Source organism: Macaca nemestrina, chromosome 7 (assembly GCF_043159975.1).
Source record: "Macaca nemestrina isolate mMacNem1 chromosome 7, mMacNem.hap1, whole genome shotgun sequence".
NCBI classification, from domain to species: Eukaryota; Metazoa; Chordata; class Mammalia; order Primates; family Cercopithecidae; genus Macaca; species Macaca nemestrina.
Genome location: NC_092131.1, coordinates 40,174,352 through 40,193,415, shown reverse-complemented (window position 1 = coordinate 40,193,415; position 19,064 = coordinate 40,174,352). Strand labels below are relative to the sequence as shown.

The 19,064-nt window shown below is 43.7% G+C and overlaps 1 protein-coding gene across 5 annotated transcripts in view; it reads right to left on the bottom strand.

The window, feature by feature from the left end:
• The window catches only part of LOC105472872 (zinc finger FYVE-type containing 26), a 68,032-nt gene that overhangs the window by 23,929 nt on the left and 25,039 nt on the right, over positions 1-19,064 (bottom strand). For 3 of the 5 annotated variants that reach the window (XM_011726428.3, XM_011726430.3, XM_071099983.1), the window contains 14 exons: positions 18,623-18,824; positions 17,089-17,352; positions 13,860-13,979; positions 13,604-13,768; positions 12,805-13,023; positions 12,086-12,188; positions 10,524-11,269; positions 9,120-9,316; positions 8,027-8,131; positions 6,166-6,288; positions 5,594-5,770; positions 3,932-4,178; positions 3,089-3,205; positions 162-325 (listed from right to left, as the gene is read on the bottom strand). In XM_011726428.3, the coding sequence (XP_011724730.2) occupies positions 162-325; positions 3,089-3,205; positions 3,932-4,178; positions 5,594-5,770; positions 6,166-6,288; positions 8,027-8,131; positions 9,120-9,316; positions 10,524-11,269; positions 12,086-12,188; positions 12,805-13,023; positions 13,604-13,768; positions 13,860-13,979; positions 17,089-17,352; positions 18,623-18,824 (2,949 nt within the window). The remainder of the gene's footprint in view (positions 1-161; positions 326-3,088; positions 3,206-3,931; positions 4,179-5,593; positions 5,771-6,165; positions 6,289-8,026; positions 8,132-9,119; positions 9,317-10,523; positions 11,270-12,085; positions 12,189-12,804; positions 13,024-13,603; positions 13,769-13,859; positions 13,980-17,088; positions 17,353-18,622; positions 18,825-19,064) is intronic. The other 2 variants (XM_011726431.3, XM_011726429.3) reach the window with 2 other exon arrangements.

The window sequence follows — 19,064 nt, the reverse complement described above, 5'->3', positions numbered from 1 at the left end:
ATTCTGATCAGGTCAAAAATAAACCCAAAGTCTTAGATTTGGCAGTTCTGAAAATACCAATATTCTCTTGGGGACAGGCGTTGACTGTAAACTCAGGCTCATGAACTAGAATTCTCCTTTACCTTCTCCTGAGGGTGACAGTGGAGACCGATGCTGCTTACCATGGTGAAGTGTTCCCTGCAGCAGACCATGCAGATACTTTCAGTCTCATCTGGTACCCACTGGTGCCTGGCAGGTGGTGTCGCTGGGGGCACAAATTCCTGTGGGGGCTGGGTTGGTGGAAAACTCCTTTCCCTTAGACTAGGGGAATGTACACCGGAGATACCTGGGAGGCAGAGCCAGAGGTGAAAGTAAAAGGTAATCAATATGCCAGCATACAGATGAAGAGGCAGTGATAGGATTTCACCATTTTACAAAACTTATTGAAATAATAGATCCAGTTAATGATCATCAGTGGCTGTTTGTGTCATAAAAGAGAGACAAATGAACATTGTGTGCCTCCTGATGGACGTGTACACCACCTGCTATCAAGTATACTTATGAAAAAATATTAAGCCTGAATCAAGTCCAGCTTCTAGATCTAATTACTAGTGTCCTGGAAATTCTGGGGATGAAGAGGCAGATTGCCACAGGAAGGCAGTCAGCAAAATCCAGCATGTGGGAAGCTCCGGGGCACAAATGACTAGTCTCCACAAATAAAAAAGAGGTAGGGGGGATAAACAAGAAAAGAGGCAGGGAACCTATTAATTAAAGGCACTTTAAGAGGCCGGTGCAGTGGCTCATGCCAGTACTCCCAGCACTTTGGGAGGCTGAGGCAGGAGAATCACTTGAGGCCAGGAGTTCAAAACCAGCCTGGGCGACATAGCTAGACTCCATCTATACAAAAGAAAAAATTATAAAAGTTAGCCAGACATGGTGGTGTGTGCCTGTAGTCCCAGCTAGTAGGGAGGCTGAGGTGGGAGGATTGTTTGAGCCCAGGAGTTCAAGATTACAGTGAGCCATGATCAGACTACTGCACTCTGGCCTGGATGACAGAGGGAGACTCTCTTAAAAAATAAAAATTAAAAAAAGATTTAAGAGATATTTCGCCAAATGCCAAGCCATGTATGGACATTATTTAGATCTTGAGTCTAGAAAAACCAACTATAAAAAAATCTTGATGAAACAGCTGGAGAATTTTGAATACTGACTTGATATTTGAGAATAAGGAATTATTATTAATTTGTTTCTAGATGTGATAATGGTATTATGGCTTTGTTTCATGAAAGTCCTTACCTTTCAGAGATTTATACTGAAATATTTATAAATGAGATGATATGATATCTGGGATTTGCAAAATTTCCATAATAAAAAGCTCATATAGGCTGGGTGCAGATTATGCCTGTAATCCCAGCACTTTGGGAGGCCAAGGTGGGAGGATGACTTGAGTTCAAGAGTTCGAGACCAGCCCAGGCAACAAAGCAAGATCCTGTCTCTACAAAAAATAAAACAATTAACCAGGCAATGGTGGTGTGTGCCTGTAGTCCTAGCTACTTGGGAAGCAGGGGCAGGAGGAACTGACCTGCAGTGAGCTCTGATGGCACCACTGCACTCTAGCCTGGGCAACAGAGTGAGATCCTGTCTCCAAAAAAAAAAAAAAAAGGTCATACACTCACACACACACACACACACACCATCAAAGCTGCTCCAGCTGCTATTTATACAGATGCATGAAGCTGCTAATATACTTGCAAGGCTGAGCCGTCCCCTCAGCTTGGCTGGTTACCATGACGCATGACTAATTCTCAAAGTATGGCCAGAAAATGCCACAGTTTGTTTTATGATATGTAAAGAGATTTCTTCTCATCTAGCCGAGCAACATTGGCTGGTCACAGAAAAAGAGAGCTATAAAACATGGTGCACTTAGTAGCACTCAGAAGAAGAGACCTTAGAATCCTGCTCCTTTGACCATTTGGCAAAACAAAATACTTGGCTGAGCTTCTTTTGGGAGTAGGCCATTGTGTGGGTGCTGGAGACCAGGGCACTAGAGGGGTGGTGAAAAGGGCGACCAAGACATGGCTGAGGCCTTTGAGGAGCTTCTGCTTTGTGTGTGACAGTATGAACTTGAGGGCTAAGTACAGTCAGTCCTCATTAATACCAGACTGCATATTTGTGAAGCTGCTTATTTGTTAACATTTGTAACCTCAAAAACAATATTCATCTTGCTTTTGTGGTCATTTGCAAACACGTGCGGTCGTGAAAGTTTTGAGTCACCTAACACTCAATACTCAGATTCCCAGCTGGGGTTGTTTCAGCCTCTATACAACAGTGACCTGGCTGGGTGTGGTGGCTCACACCTTTAATCCCAGCACTTTGGGAGGCCAAGGCAGGCGGATCACCTGCAGTTTGAGACCAGTTTGGCCAACATGGCGAAACCCCATCTCTACTAAAAACACAAAAATTAGCTGGGTATGGTGGCACATGCTTTTAATCCCAGCTACTTGGGAGGCTGAGGCAGAAGAATTGTTTGAACCCAGGAGGTGGAGGTTGCAGCGAGCCATGATTGCTCCAGAGCAAGACTCCGTCTCAAAAAAAAAAAAAAAACAAACAGTGACCAGAAGATGGAGGTGGTAGTGGACAGTGCGGGGTAGTACAAGAAGCTCAGTGCTGGGGCTAGTTGAATGGGATTTGAACTCCAATTCTGGGACCTGTTAGTGGGGGTGGCCTCAGGCAAGTCACTTAACACTTCTGAACCTCCTTTGTAGAAAAAAGGAAATAGAATCATCTACTATGAGCTGTTTTTAGGATTTAAGATGACCATCTATGTGAGATACGTGTATACATGTACGTATTTCCCCTAGGAGCAAGAGTTCTGGATTTTCTAGTTCAGTGTGGAGACTTTATAGACATACTGCCACAAATAACAATAATTGACTGTATGTTGAATCTTTTGAGATATATGTAAATCTGGAATGAACCAAGATAAACAATTAATAACGTTATAACTGACAATGAAAAAAAGAAGCAAAAAAAAAAAAAAATTCTGAAGGACAGAATAAGGCAAGACTAAACTGAAACATTTTAGTGAATAATCAGAGCCAGCTCTTACCAGGAGGAGCAGCAGGAGAGAACTCTGCCGATGGTGATCTAGGGAGGGTCTCGGGATCTGCAGCCTGGTGGACAATTTCTTGGAGGTGAATCACAGAATCTGTAGAGAGGGAAAATGCTGACAAAATATGGTTCTACCATAAGTATCTTGATTCACCATCCTAGGCATTTAGAACAAAGCTCTGTTGGCTTCTCTGATTGTCATTCCATGACTCTACTAGGTATTAAGAGAATGGAGAAGGTACCTCTAAGCCCATAGCATGCATGTTTCTTAAACGCCTTGAAAAACAAACCATATTTAGGCATATAAGATAATGAAATGGACACTAGGATTCTACAAAATAAATCTAAAAATGCCCAGAGGGAAGTGGAAGATGTTGAAACGATGCCCCTGGAGGGTAGGGAGTAAGAAAAAAGAGCTGGCTGGGAACATCAGTCCATACTTATTTCAGTGTCTTCATTGTAGAATAGGCTGAGTCAGCTCACATACAAGTGATATCTGATGTGATCCTGGGAATAAGGCATATTCTCAATACCAAATGATGGCACTGAAGAGCCCGCTATATCAAGGCCAGACAGACACCATTTCCAGCCTATTTTGTTTTCCAAACCTTTATGTTATTATGCATGCATTGGTTACCTACCACCTTTTAATTCTGGTCATTATTCTACTTCCTCCAAGACCAAGATCGCTCCTATATAATAAAGAGCTATCTCTCCTGAAGTGTATTCGTTCACTCTAGATCAACCCAAAATATTAAAAGGGGTGCAAATTAAAACTAAGAATGCAGCATGGCATTTCTTCCCTCCACGTAGAATCCCCTTTTAGGATGCTAGCAGTTACCTGATCGTTTCTCCCTCTGAGGGTATGGGAAGTCCAGGGCTTTCTCTGCATATCTGGAAAGCAGTGAGTCCACCTCGTCCATAGTGAAGCCGATCTCCTGTCCAACCATCAGCTGCTGCAGAGTCTGCACAGCCACAGTGGCCCAATCCACCTTCATGTTCATAAGCAGCTGCTCCAGCATGAGCAGGGGGTTAGAGGACAAGTGGGAATAGCTGGCCCGGTGCTGCTCAGGCAGGGTCAGCAGAATCTGTTTGTGGGGTAGATCCATAGAGTAAAGAAAATAGTACACAAATTTCAGAAAAAAACTCAAGATTCTCACTGGGAAGGAGAAGGGTGCATGAGAACAAAAGGCGCATAGCCAGCTACCGAAACGGACTCGCAGTTTTTTAGGCAGGAAGGTTGAGCTCCCCACTAAATTCTGCAGATGGTAATTGAGAAGTACCCCAAGTACCTTCACCAGATGAGAGGTTAGTAAACTTTTTCTATAAAGGATCAGAGAGTAAATATTTTAAGCTTTATGGTCCATAATATCTGTCTCAAACATTCAGCTCTGCACATGTACCTTGAAAGCAGCCACAGGTAAAATGACAGTCGCATGTGTGTTCCAATAACACTTGCTTTACAAAAGCAGGCTGGGGACTGGATTTGGCCCATGGGTGGTAGCCTGCTGACCTCTGGCCTGGACCCTCCAGGTATGGTTGAGGTCTCCCTGACCCTTAATGCCACCATTCTGTTTGTTTGAGGCTTTACTCAGAATGAGAAATACAAGGTGGTGTTAGTGGTCTGATGAAACCTGGTACCTCCTATGTCCTACAGGTAAACAATGAATCTAAGTTCTCCTTAGAAGTCACGGTCACTAGGCTTGAAATATGTTCACGGACTCTGTTCACTGCCGGTTTTCAAGGGTTCCCCTATTCAGCTACGGTACATTGGGTGTATCTTCTTAAGGAACATGTTATGTAGTTTAACTCTTAGTAAGTGGGTCAGTGGTTATATTTATGGTTCTCCTAGCACTCGTTCTATTTGTGGGGTAGTATATAGGACTGCCAGGCAGAATAATTAGAAGAATGCCAGAGGGCCCTAGCTCTCCTCAAACTCTGCTTCCCTGGATTACTATTTCTAGCTGGTGGTTTCTTCTATTAATGTCTCCAAGGTTATACATCAAAGATAAGAGCTTATCTCATCTAATTACATAGACAACTAACCCTCTTCCACTAGCACAGACAAGTTTATCAAGCAGTCGTTTTAAATCCTCACATCAGAAGCCCTTTGGAAGATGTCCAGTCCCTATCTCAAGACCAGTTTTAATTGATCTGGGGTTGAGGTGAATAACCTGGTATTTTTTTTTTTTTTAAGTCCAGGTGATTCTGATATATTGTCAGAATTGAGAAGCATTGATAGAGCAGATGCCATGGAAACCATAAAGGCAACTTAAGAGGACCAGGTAGAATTCACTAGAGAGGCAGGACAGGAAGAGAATGACAAGTCTAGGAGACTCATCTAGGATACAGTGGGCTGCTAGGGTAAGGATTTCATATAGCACAGGCCAGAGATGGCAGGTGCCTGGCAAAAGAGCCATTGAAAAGGCAAGTTCTGAAGAAGAGCTAGGCTCGCAATCTCTCCCTCAGGTATGCCTTCCCAACACCTCCTTTTCCTCCTTACCTTGGATCCCACATACAGCGCCTGGATTTCACGGTGTCGGACAGCAGTCAGTTGTCCATAGAAGTGAGTGGTGAGGTAGTTGGCCAAGAAGTGAGAAGTGGCCAAGCTAGTGTGCTGGTCAAGGGATTGCTCTGTCACTTCAAGGCACATGGTGGGGTCAGGGATTCTTTGCAGGAGCTATTGTTGAAGGGTAGAAGAGGAAGGTGAGGCATGCAGGAGAGCTCTTAGATCAGCCTTGTTTTGTTTGAGAAAGGAATATTTAGGTTTACGCATCTTGGACTAATCCTTTCTCTATACTCGCTTTTTTTTTTTTTAAAACCACCTCTGTAGTTTCACAAATGCCATGGCTTTGACAGGACCAGAATTCAGCAGAATTCTGGACTCAGCTGCCCCATCTGGCGCCTAACGCAAGGCTAGGCCCCTTCTTCTCAAGATGACTATAACCAGCTCCTGAAGGACCTGAAGAGGCATATCTGAGATTGCATGGGATTCAATATGAAAACAAAGCCATCTGATTTGACTAATCTTCTTGTCCCACCCCAGAAGAAAAATGGAAAGAACTGGGGGCTTACTTGCAGAGCCTTGTCATGATCTCTTCTTTCTAGAAGATGGAGAAGATGCTTTTGATGAAGGTTGATTAAATGTTCTCTTGGAATGGGGTACAGGCAGCCCCACTCCTCACACAGCTCATACTCCTGGAAGGAAACACACATGCCTTCAATACCTTTACATGACTGCCTGATTCTTCTTAGCAGTCTGGAGTCTACAAAGCCCCAGGAATGTCTGTAAGTGCTGATGGGAACTTCACTATGATGAAAATGATTGAAGCAGGCTTACTGTTCATATCACTTTCCTCTTAGCTCTACTATGAAAAAATAGCAGATGACGTGGCAACAGACACTTGGTGTCAACCCTGGGGAGATTCTAAGGAAGTGGGAAAGACTGAAAAGACTCTGTTTAAAGGACATAGCACCCATGCTATAAGAATGGGCAGGCCCAATGTTGTCAGACTTTTAAGTTACAAAACTTTTTAAAAATCATACAATTTCTGTATTTTAAAATTTTGGCAATAAAGTCAATATGAAAAAATAAAAATTCTGTAGACCAATACTACAAAGGCCAAATACACATATCGGTGGTTGGATTCTACTCATGTTCCACCTCACTACCCCAAAACCCCAATTTGTGAACTGTAGATGAAGTTTCAGAGAATAGAATTCCTAGGGCTTTGTTCAAATATTCCCACATAGGGGTGTCTGGAATGTCCTCCCCACAACCCTGCCTAGGACTGCCTTCTTCAGGATGCTTCCTTGTTTCTCAGGCTATGTTAGGTGCCCTGTCTGTGCGCCCACAATCTGAGCTTACTTCTGTCATTTGTATATTATGTTGCAGTCACCTAGGGATGCATCTTACATCACCTCTGTCCCCAAAATGTGAGCCACTCCAGGGCAAGAACAGCTTAACTATTTTTGTTTCACCATCATTTAGCACAGTGACTGGCAATAGGCATGCAATAAGTATTTCCTGAATGAACAATTTGAATGAGCATCTATAGTCAGCTTCTTAAAAGGTAGACAAAATCCTACTTAGCACTTGGAAGTCTAATAAACATGAACAGATATTCAAATTTATTAGTAATCATGTAAATTAAAACAACAATGAGATACCATCTTATTGTAAACATTGAAAAGTTGGACAATATAAAAAGGTAACAAGGGGCTGGGCATGGTAGCTCATGCCTGTAATCCTAGCACCTTGGGAAGTCAAGGTGGGTGGATCACTTGAGGTCAGGAGTTCAAAACCAGCCTGGCCAACATGGCGAAACCCTGTCTCTATTAAAAATACAAAAAAATTAGCTGGGCGTGGTGGTAGGTGCCTGTAATCCAAGCTACTCAGGAGCCTGAGGCAGAAGAATCGCTTGAACGCGGGAGGTGGAGGTTGCAGTGAGCCAAGATTGTGCCACTGCATTCTAGCCTGGGTGAAAGAGTGAGACTCTGTTTCAAAAATAATAATAAAAATAAAGATAAACAAAAAGGTGACATGTGTATGGAATAGCAGGAACTGCAAGTGGGAGTGTAACTGGGGTAAGCGTTTTGGAGAGTGTGTTGATAATATCCTAGTAAAGGTGAGGACGCTCGTGACCGATGACCCAGCAATTCCACTTTGAGAAATACGTTCTCTACCTAATATACACAATGTAGAAAATTTCAGGGTGATGAAATTTATATACACAGGGTGATGATACAAAAGAGTCAATTGTATTATTCTCTATACTTATCTGGATTTTGGCAAATTTCACAATAAAAAAGAATGTGGTATAGTTATTTTTTTAAAAAGTGAACACTGACATGCAGAAAGGGGCTTATACAGCCAGCTAAGGGGTTGCAACTCTGAAAGGAGGATGAAGTGGAACAACACCCAGGAAAATGGTACCTGTGCTTCTAGAATCATGTTCATGACAGTTGATGGGTCCTCAACACAACAGCTCCTCAAGGTCTGCCAGTCACACCACACGGGGGGAGACTGTAAACCCAGAATCTAAGGAAAGACAGGAAAATCCATCAAACCACACTGCAGCTTCTCCTTCCATGAACAAGTCACTGGCATGCCCACAGATGGGCCATCTCTAGATCTCTGCCCCAAAGTCAGGCTGTTAGAACTTGCCAGAAAAGAGAGCAAATTGGGCAAAGATTATTTAGAGAGCAGAGTGAACCTATCCGGGAAGAACAAGCAGGAAGTGAAGGCTGAATATGGCGGCCAGGACTGGGGCCTTTCACTAGTGAAGACAGTGCTCTCATGCTTTCCAGATTGTTCTGGGGTTCACCTGTCCCGTGCTCCTCCACCCCAAACTCCACCCAAGATATTCTTCTGGCTTGAATGCTCTGTGGGATCGCCTTTCATACAACATTTTAGCTCTGCATGAAAACTGCCAAGGAAGAATAAAAATAAACCTTTTTTCACCTGCCATTTTCACTGTCTCTGGTAGGGTTCCTGGACTCTGTCTGCTCCAAGGATATGTTGGAAAATTAGCATCTATTTTGTACTTCCTATGTAGCCATGCTTCCTAAATTTGTCTCCCTAAACCTCTTGAGCTTGAACATAACAAACATGTCACAAGAATCTTTCACTTTTGAAATTGTCACCTTCATGCATCTTTTCAAAATAGCTCTTGAAATTTTGCTGAAATTTAAAACAAACTTTATAGAAGATATAATATACAAAAACATACACAAAGGTCAAAAAGACATATGAAAAAGCCTTTTTGGACCGTAATACACCATTTCAATGTTAATTTTGTTATTTTTACCCTCACTTCATACAAATTTATTTAAAATTACAGAAGTAAGTAACACAGGAACCAGCTAGGAGGCCTCCCTGCTGTCCACCTAAGAACTGAAGCCAGATGCAAAGCAAAACCCAGGCCTATGTTTTCTGTTTCTTAAAGTCCCCCATCATACGAGAATAGGTTGGAGTTGATCATAGAGTTAGAAGCCCATTTCTTTTCTCTTGATGCGAGGGCCCATACCTTCTGATACACCTGCAGCTCCGCCAGCTTCCTCTGTAGCTCACACTTTAGTCCTTCTTGGACAGCCGTGTCTGAAATGCAGTAGGCCAGAATCTCCAGACATGACTCCAGGGGCCACCTGTCCACAAACTGTAGGGCCAGCCGACTTCTCAGAGATGCATCCTTCACAGGAAACAGGTATTGCCAACCTTCTTTGTCTATAAGACAAAAAAGATGCTTAGAGGCAGCAAGCATGGGACCTGAAGAGCTCAAGAGTCCACGTTACTTCTTGAGAAAGGGCTTTCTTCAATTTCATAAAACAGGAGCTTGGAGGATCCTTAAGATGCATGTGACCTTAATTAGTTTTTACACTTGGAACCATTATATGACAAGGAAAATGCTGTATCTCTACCCTATGTTTATCTTTAGGTAAACCTGATAATAGTCATGAGACTTTCAGGAGGAAGAGAAGGAAAGAGAAAGGAAGGAAGGAATAAAGGAAGGACAGAAGAGATGAAGCTCTCCATGTCTTGGCATGCTGAACATATAGGGCTGTTTCAGACTCACTTTGTCAGTGAAACTTTCCTTTTCCCTGTAATTTCCACCCTATGCCATACATAACCACTTGAAAGTTATTCCAGATAGACTAGTTTCACTCCCTGGATATTCTCTGTCATCATGACTTAGATCTCTCTCTTCCACACCCATTTCACAGATATGATCTTGGAGATACAAAAAACAGACTCCAAGCAATTAAGACCACACAGCCAGTCAGTGGATTTCTCCACCTTTTCAAGGATGGATTTTCTCCTTTCCAAAGGGAGCCAAACCTCCTATCCGAAAGTCATTCCCTACATCACACCCAACTCTTGCTACAACACTGCTAGGAAATCCTAGTAGTGTTGCAGCTCATTGGCTTTCCACTCTGGTTACATGTCAAAATTTCCTGGGGAGCTTTCAAAGCAGTGGTCATCAAAGAGACCCACAATCTGCTTTTATAATAAAGTTGTATTAGACTATAGCCATGTTCATTTCTTTATATATTGACGCTGGCTGCTTTCATGCTGTACTGGAAGGGCTGGGTAGTTATGAGCGAGACTGTGGCTTACAAAGTCCTGGGCCTCTGGGGATGGGGCCCAAACATTTGTAGTCTATAGAATTTCACAAGAATTATGATATACAGTATTGAGAATACTGGTTATGAGTGCCTGTTTAAAGTCAGATGGACTTGGGTTCTAAGCTCTACTCTACCACTTACCACCCTGGGTAAGTTTCCTAACCCCTCTGAGCCCTGGTCTCCTCTTAATAACATGAGATTATAGTGGGACTTCTCTCTAGTTACCATGAGGTTTAAAGGTGATAATATACCCAGTGAATACCAAGTATTACCATTAGTGAAAAAGGGAGGCAAAGCATTCTGCTCACCACATGCCACAGCACAGCTCAGGACCGCATCCTTTATGCTGCTCAAATCGTCCACATCTCGCCCGTACACTTCAGTGAGCTGAAGGGCCCGGAACCAATCTCTGGCCACCAAGGATTCCTCGAAAGCCTCAGTCAGTACATCTAGGGCAATGGGAGAATGTAGGCCCAGGAGAACGGTAGAAAGACGGGCCCAACCACAGAGATTCACTGCCAGATTCTGCCCCTGCTGCGAGGACTCCCGCAGGGGCTCCCAGGCAGCCAGAAGGAAGGCCTCAAGCAGAGGGAATTGTTCCAGAAGGCGCTCACACTCCCGGGCTACCTGCTCTGCAGCCAGAGGCACCTCCCTGCGGCCACGAAGTTCCTTCCATGACAAGCTGGGCTTGCTGACCTTTAACCTCGGGGAAGCCCCCAGGCAGGCCACCGTAGCTAGGAGCTTTGAGCGAGACTTAAGAAAGGCCAAGGCAGAGGAGGTGAGGGCTGGGAGTGATGAGTCCCTTGGGGAGGAATAGGGCTTTCTTTCCAATGTGGGGTTCTCAATTGGCCTCGGGGAACTCGGTGTAGAAAGTGGGAGGTCATCTAGGCAGTGGGAGGCATGCAGCTGGGCCAGAGTACCCAGACGAGTCAGAAGGGAGGAGGTCTGTTGGCTTTGCCGGGATGAGCAAAGAGCAAGGGGCTCACAGCAGCAGCTGACGATGACCTGCGGCACACTTAGGCTGAGATTCTCTTGGGCCAGAAGGGCTGCCAGTCTGGAAGGAGAGAAGCAGAGGGCATACAAGGCTTGAATACACAGGCACCATTACCCAGTCTTACAATTTATTTATGCTTATATGAGCAAATGTAAATAAAAGTTCCTAATAATTACACTTTTTTTTTAAAACACAAAAAGTAGCCTATTAGACATACTGCTCTGCCCTTTGTGTTTTCACTGAGCACATCTGCGAGATCTATCCATATCCCTCTATAGAGAGGACCCTCAAAGTTTTTGCAGTTACATAGTATTCCATTATACAGATGAACCATAACTAGGCTCCTGTTAGTGGACAATGAATTTTCTAATCTGTTGGTACTATATACAAGATTGCAATGAAATGATTTTGCACATAAATCACTTATGTATAATAAAGCTGTAGGATACATTGTCCAAACTGGATTGCTAAATCAAAGGGCATATGAATTTGCAATTTTAATAAATATTGACAAACTGCCTTCCTATGGAGGCTGTACAAATTTATGTCACACTTGCATTCTCTGAGAATGCTGTTTTCCTACAGTCTAATCAACTATCATGTTATCGAATTTTTGGATTTTTGCCTATTTATAAAGTGCAGAGTCACCCATTGATTTCATACTTAACAATATACATGCTAGAGGTATTGAGAGAGAAAGCAGGAAACAAGGCACATTACGTTTTCACAGAGTTGTGTAAGAATAAAAGATTCAGTCTGGAAGAAATCCCCACTCTCTGTACTAACCCAAGCACCAATGCACTGAGCCCTTGGCTATCTTGATGAAATCATTAGGAAGGCCCATGGCTGACTGACTTGCATGGAGGTGGCTCCTACCTCTCTGGGGGAACTTGTCTTTCAAACAGGAGATGTGACACCAGTTGGGAAGAGCTCTGTTGCAGCAGAACAAAGGGATTTCCTACCTTGACCTCCACATGATCTGCAAAGGTAAAGAACATGGTATTTGTTTGCACCACTGACTACAAGAGTTCAGAGCCCTGTTTCCCAGAATCGAGAAAAAAGTACAGTGTCAAGATGAAGACAGTATTGAGATCCTTCTGTTAATTCATTCTAGGTAAAGGGTATTCTCAACATGAACCTGACCACAAGTTTATCTATATCTTACCACTGCTCTAAAGACTTCCAATCCCAGATGAACTTCAGTGGGCACGTCTAGCCACAGACAGCTAACTCCTGCTCTCTTCAACCCGACTGAAGTGCATGTGGTACTTACTCTGTGAACTTAAGAAAGAATCTGGTACTCATATCAGAGACTCGATTCCTCTGCTGGCCCCTCAAATCCACAGTGGACCACAGGTCTGACAGAGATATTTTTGAGTCACTAATTCCAAGAAAATTAATTGAGTACTCCCATACAGTTATACTAGCATAAAGATGAGTAAAATAGCCAGAGATGAATAAGAGAGGAGGACCTTAGAAATCTACTGTTCTTGGCTACTACTGTATCCAGAGTCTTTTAATCGTGCGTCTTTTCTCTTCCTTGGCCTGAACACTTGCAGCTGCCATGAATCTATTGCCTCTTTCTTGCTACCTACCAGGCTCAGAGCTCAAACTTTGAAGGAGAACTGCAGCAAGGGTGCTGCAGTAACTGAAGAAGGTGCCCAAGTAGTCCATCTGTCTGCTGCCTGCTGGGGTCTGTTTGCCCAGGTTCTTCTGGAGGAGCTGAGTCTGGATCTGCACAGGGTGGGCCTCTGCCTCTGGAGCTTTCTGGGCTGCCTGCTCCACCAGGGAAGACAGTGGAGGAGTCCTGGGCTCTGAGAGGAGGATGGCAGGAGAAAGGACACAGGCTTTAGTCTGTGAGTCCAGCTTTGGGTCAATTTCTGACTGGATATGTGAACTGGGCCTCCTATGCACTGCCTGGGGCATCTGATGGCCTGGGCACTACACTTACAAGGCAAATATAAAATCCCAAGTCAGTCACTTGGACAAGTGATTCTCAGCCAGGAAGAGCTTTGAGTCTGGAGTGTATAAAATTGCTCTGGTGTATATAGTTCTGTTTTTATCCTTGTCTCTGGGGTGGAACAACTTTATGAAGAACACAGCAATCTTTTGCGGAAGGGTTCATCAGTATTTACTGAGCATCTGCTGGCTATATTTCTCATTCATCATGAGAAAAATGTATCAGCTAATGGAGTGTTCACCATTCTTTCAATTGAGAGGTGGGAAAACAGGTGAAGTTAAGTTATGAGACATTGAGGCATGCCCTGGCTAACTAAAGGAATGGTAGAGCCCAGCTCTGGAGTCCAAGCCTCTGCTCCAAAGTGCTTCATTACTCTCAGCTGTTTCCTTTCCCCAGTTCGGCTTTTATTTGTTCCCAAGCAGACAGCCTTATACCTGGCAGCTCTAGTGCCTCTCTCAGTGACTGAAGGACCTGATCTTGCTGCTGGGAGAGGGTGGTGTGGCTGGCAACACAGTCCTCGGTTAGGCTGGGCCAGCACATCTGAAGCAGTTCAGTGATGCTGCACCGTGGAGGGCCTCCTCCCTTTTCTTCCACACTCTCTATGGAAAGCAAATGAGAAAGAAAAAGTAAAGTCTGCTGCTGACCTAATGTTCCAGGTCCAGAAGAAGAAAAGAGAAAAAAGCAACTCACCTGATTTGGTTTGACTGGCTGACATAAGCAGATAATTGAGAATCTTACTGATTTGCTGAAGAACAACTGGAAAACCTCGAATGCCATCAGCATTTAGGAGTACGTGGTCTATCCGTCGACCTGGAAATAGATGAAGGAAGAGGGAATGCCAAAAAAAAAAAAAAAAAAAAAAAAAAAAGAAATGTTTTCAGAGATTGGCACTCAGTCCTATATTTACCTGTGAAATTTTATCCTCTCCAATATTAAGGAGGAAATATATGCTGTGCTATTTTGGGTGACAACCAGTATACTTGGCTTATTTCATGCCTGAGATTCTAGGACTGCTGCTGGCAAGATGCCTCAGCTGTCAACAACATCAGAAGATTCAGAATCTCTGGCACTCCTATGGAATTGCTGTCCCAAGCCAAATGGATTTGCCTTGGTACTGCCCTCAGCTGTGAATTTGAGTGGGGATCACATGTCTTCTTTAATTGCTTTAAGTGGTATCTTCACACTCCAACCACACTATAAACAACTTAATGGACACAGATTATTCCTTACATCTCTCCTATACTCCCATATGCTCAGGATAATCTGGAAACACAGTAGTCACTAAATTAATTCCTAAATCAGTATATTGAAGAGATATTTGCACTCCCATGTTTCTTGCAGCACTGTTCACAATAGCCAAGAGTTTGAAGCAACCTCAGTGTCCATCAGCAGATGAATGGATAAAGAAAATGTGATATATTTACACAATGGAGTACTATTCAGCCATAGAAAAGAATCAGATCTTGTCATGAGCAACAACATGGATAGAACTGAAGATCATTGTGTTCAGTGAAATAAGCCAGGCACAGAAGGACAAACACCACATGTTCTCACTTATGTGTGGGATCTAAAAATAAAAATAACTGAATTCATGGAGCTAGAGAATAGAAGGATGGTTACCAGAGGCTGGGAAGGTAGTAATGGGTGGGGGAAGATGGAGATGGTTAATGAGTATAAAAAACAGTTAGAGGCTGGGTGTGGTGGCTCACACCTGTAATCCCAGCACTTTGGGAGGCCGAGGTGGGTGGATGGTGAAACCCCTTCTCTACTAAAGATACAAAAATTAGATGGGCATGGTGGCCCACCCTGTTGTTCTAGTTACTGGAGGGCAAGGTGGAGGGCTGAGACAGGAGAATCACCTGAACCCAGGAGGCAGAGGCTGCAGTGAGCCGAGATGGTGCCACTGCACTCCAGCCTGGGTGGCAGAGTGAGACTCTGTCTCAAAAAAAAAAAAAAAAGTTAGAAACAATGAATAAGACCTAGTATTTAATAGCACAACATGGGGGCTATAGTGAATAATAATTCAATTGCACATTTAAAAATGACTAAAAGAGTCTAACTAGCTTGTTTGTAACACAAAGGCTAAATGCTTGAGGGGATGGATACTCAATTTTCCATGATGTGATTGTTAAGCATTGAGTGCCTGTACCAAAAAATCTCATATACTCCATAAATATATACACAGACTATGCACCCACAAAAAATAAAAAAAAATTCCTTATTGATTGACCTGAACTGTTTCAGTGATTATGAGCTTGAATAATATTTTATTTCAGGATATAAGTATTAGATGAGGGGAAGGGCAGATCACTGGACAAAAACAGCATTGTATAAGCCACTGTGTACTTTCTTTGAAGGTAATGTAAACATTAAAGGACATTTTAACCAACAGCTCAGAGGTGATTTGGAGGGGTGTAGAGAAAAGAGTTAAACAGCAGGCTTGACACTGCTATCCTTAGAACATCTGCTTGCAAGGCTGGCCCTTGGCTGGCACTGTGGACTTGACTGGTAAGAAGTTTCCTATGCTGATATAAAACTTTCCTTAAACAGTGACAGTGGCTCACTGGCCCTAAACTCTTTGTACAATGTAGTTTATGCTGAACACCTGCTTGCCTTTTGGGAACCTGGAATTTGCTACATGCTACGCAGAGGGTGTTTTTGTCACCAGTCCTCAAAAAAAAAAAACCTTGGGTGGCTGGGTGCAGTGGCTCACGCCTGTAATCCCAGCACTTTAGGAGGCTGAGGCAGGCGGATCATGAGGTCAGGAGTTTGAGACCAGCCTGACCAACATGGTGAAACCCTGTCTCTACTAAATACACAAAAATTAGCCGGGTGTGGTACCACGTGCCCGTAATCCCAACTACTCGGGAGGCTGAGGCAGGAGAATCACTTGAACCCAGGAGGTGGAAGTTGCAGTAAGCAGTGAACCAAGATTGAGCCACTGCACTGCAGCCTGGGGGACAGAGCGAGATTCCATCTCAAAAAACAACAACAATAACAATAAAACAACAACAACAACAACAAACCTCAGGCCTTGAGTCTCTAATGAGCTTCCCTATATACAACACCTTGCTGGCACAACTCATTGCTGGAGAAATAGGCATAGGCATGCCCTGGGTGACTCTACAGGCAGAGGACTCTCGGAAGCTTGCACCTCGTTTCCTCCAGATTTTATCCTATGAGCCTTTTTACTTTGCTGATTTTTCTTTGTATCCATTTGCTGAAATAAATCTTTGCTCTATGATGATAGGCTGATTCTTGAGAGTTCTTCTAGAGAATCACCGAACCTGGGGGTGGGCTTGGGGACCCCAGACACAAGGGGCTACTCATATCATAACCTATTCACTACTTCTCCCTCTATATTACTGAGGCAGAACAGGTTCCTTTCTCCTCCACTACTCAGTCCTTCCAGTGTTTGGTGCAAGTAGCAAGGACAGGTATGGGGAGTAGAACGTTGCCTAATTCTACCTTCACATACCTGATTTCTCTAAGAATTCCGTATGCATATTCTGCACTATTATTGACCTCAAGGTATGATTTCCCTCCAACTGTGACTCATTCAGTTTTCCCTTACACCTGGATTACAAATTCAAGATGGTCTCAGGTTTCAGGTTAAGTGAAGTTCACCAAGGAGAGGGCATGCAGTCTTAAGGCTCAAATTCCATTGACACCATTTTAAAATGCATATTTCTCCTTTGAATTCACCTATAATTCAATAAAGAATTTCCCCAAATTGCTATGTCTATTTTGTCTCTCAACAGACTGTATTTATGCCATCAGATTGTATGTGACAAAATTTCATAATCCATTCACCATCTGCCTCCTCCAATAACTGCTTTCTTCCTGGACAATTTATCAAGACTCTCAGAAACGCATCTCATTTAAGAATGAAGGGATACAGCTAACACAGCACACTCACCCCGCCTTTCAAGGCTACTATTCAAACGCCGTTCAGCCGTCTCCAAAAGCTGCTTGCAGGTTTTCCAGAGCTGGCACTGAGAGCAAGCTAGGTCAAATGTAGCCATGGCAGGGGGGCTGAGGTCTTCCAGAACCTCTCTCAGGGGAGCAGTGGGCTCCACTAGAGTCGTGCTTATCCAAAAGTCCTCCTGGAGCGTGGGGATGGGGTCTCCAGAGGTGCTGAGCAGCTTGTCGGTCACGTCAGAGATAGAGTAAAACACCATTCCTGGCCACCCAGCAGTGGAATAAAAAGCAAGGGGTGAAAAGAATTCTCACTACAACTTTTATTAGGTAAAGTAGTTACTTTAAAATTGTTTGAGGTTCATGTGCACAGAGTATCTTCTATGTATACTAGCACTATCATTATGGCCCGCTCTTATAGCTTCAAAACAGTGGCATGAAAGGAAGACCAAGAGAAACTCAGAGTGGTCCAGATGAGGGAGGGCTTCTTCCAAATGGGGTCTCAAAGTAAGTTCAGAAAGAATGACATAGACCTGTGTGTGCTAATCAGAAAAGATCTCTAGAACACATTGCTAAAAAGCAAGGTAGACTGTAGTATTGTCCTAAGAGACTACTTATATTAAAAACAGAAATGATGTGTGTATATTCTTGTGAATAGGCATAGAAAATTTCTGGGATAATATGTAGGGAGCAATATGTGATGGTACCATGGTATGTAGAGCCTAGGTCAGTAAGAGTTGTGAAAATGTGGAACAAGAGTCCAACTTCAAGAAATAATGAAAAGATGGGCTCTCTTGCAGTGCATCCAAGGTTGGGAAATTGAGATCTGTGAATTCTAGGGCCTAAATTTTTTTTTTTTTTAAGATGGAGTCTCGCTCTGTCGCCCAGGTTGGAGTGCAGTGGCGCAATCTCGGCTCACTACAAGCTCCACCTCCTGGGTCACGCCATTTTCCTGCCTCAGCCTCCTGAGTAGCTGGGACTACAGGCGCCTGCCACCACGCCCGGCTAATTTTCTTTTTGTATTTTTTAGTAGGGACGGGGTTTCACAGTGGTCTCGATCTCCTGACCTCATGATCCACCCGCCTCGGCCTCCCATAGTGCTGGGATTACAGGCGTGAGCCACCGCGCCTGGCAGCCCTACGTTTTAATATTCAACTTCACTTAATAGAACAGTAAAACAATATGCTTTATCCCTGAGTAATTACATGGGAAGGAAATAAACTCCTAACCATTTCCTGAAGCCAGAGACAGTGGCCATCAAAATACATGTTAAAAATAGCATTCACAGTCTTTGTTGAAATCACACAGGATAAGCTTAATGCAGAAGGTCGAGTGGTGGTATGTGAACAGCCTGGGCAAGGAGGATGGGCACAGCTGGAAAACTGGATGTACCAGCTTTGCTGTTTTTCAAGGCAGGTGTCCTGTATTGAATTTCTGCTCACCCTCATGAGGAGCGTAGGATTTTGGTGGTTTCTCCCCTTTTACCCCCTCTCCCAGCCACCTCACCACTTATGTTGTTAGCAGGGAAGCCTGACCTGCTGCCGCAGCACTGCCAATGGCCTGTAGAGTTGAGCGGCCACTGCCAGTTCTCCGAATGGTGTTGCTACCCCCATCTGAGTTCTGGTTTTCAATCTTGTGCTCTACTTGGGCCAGTTCTTGGATCACTTCCTGGTAGCGCTCCATGAACATCAGTTCTCCTGAACTGGGCGAGGACTTCAGGTTGAACGTGAACAGCACCTGTCATGGGAGAGGGAGAGTGTGGTCTCACTGATTTAGGGAATGTCCACAGATAGGAGATCTTGCCAACAATTAGACTGTGGCCCTAAGATGTCTTTGTGCTTTGTAGGGTCAGAAGGGCACTGAATGTTAGAAGAGCAGTTCAACTATAAAAAATAATTCATAAAAGTAAGAAAACCACCAAAGCCTCAGTAGAAAATAGGCAAAAGATGTGGACAATTTCAGAGGAAATATATATGA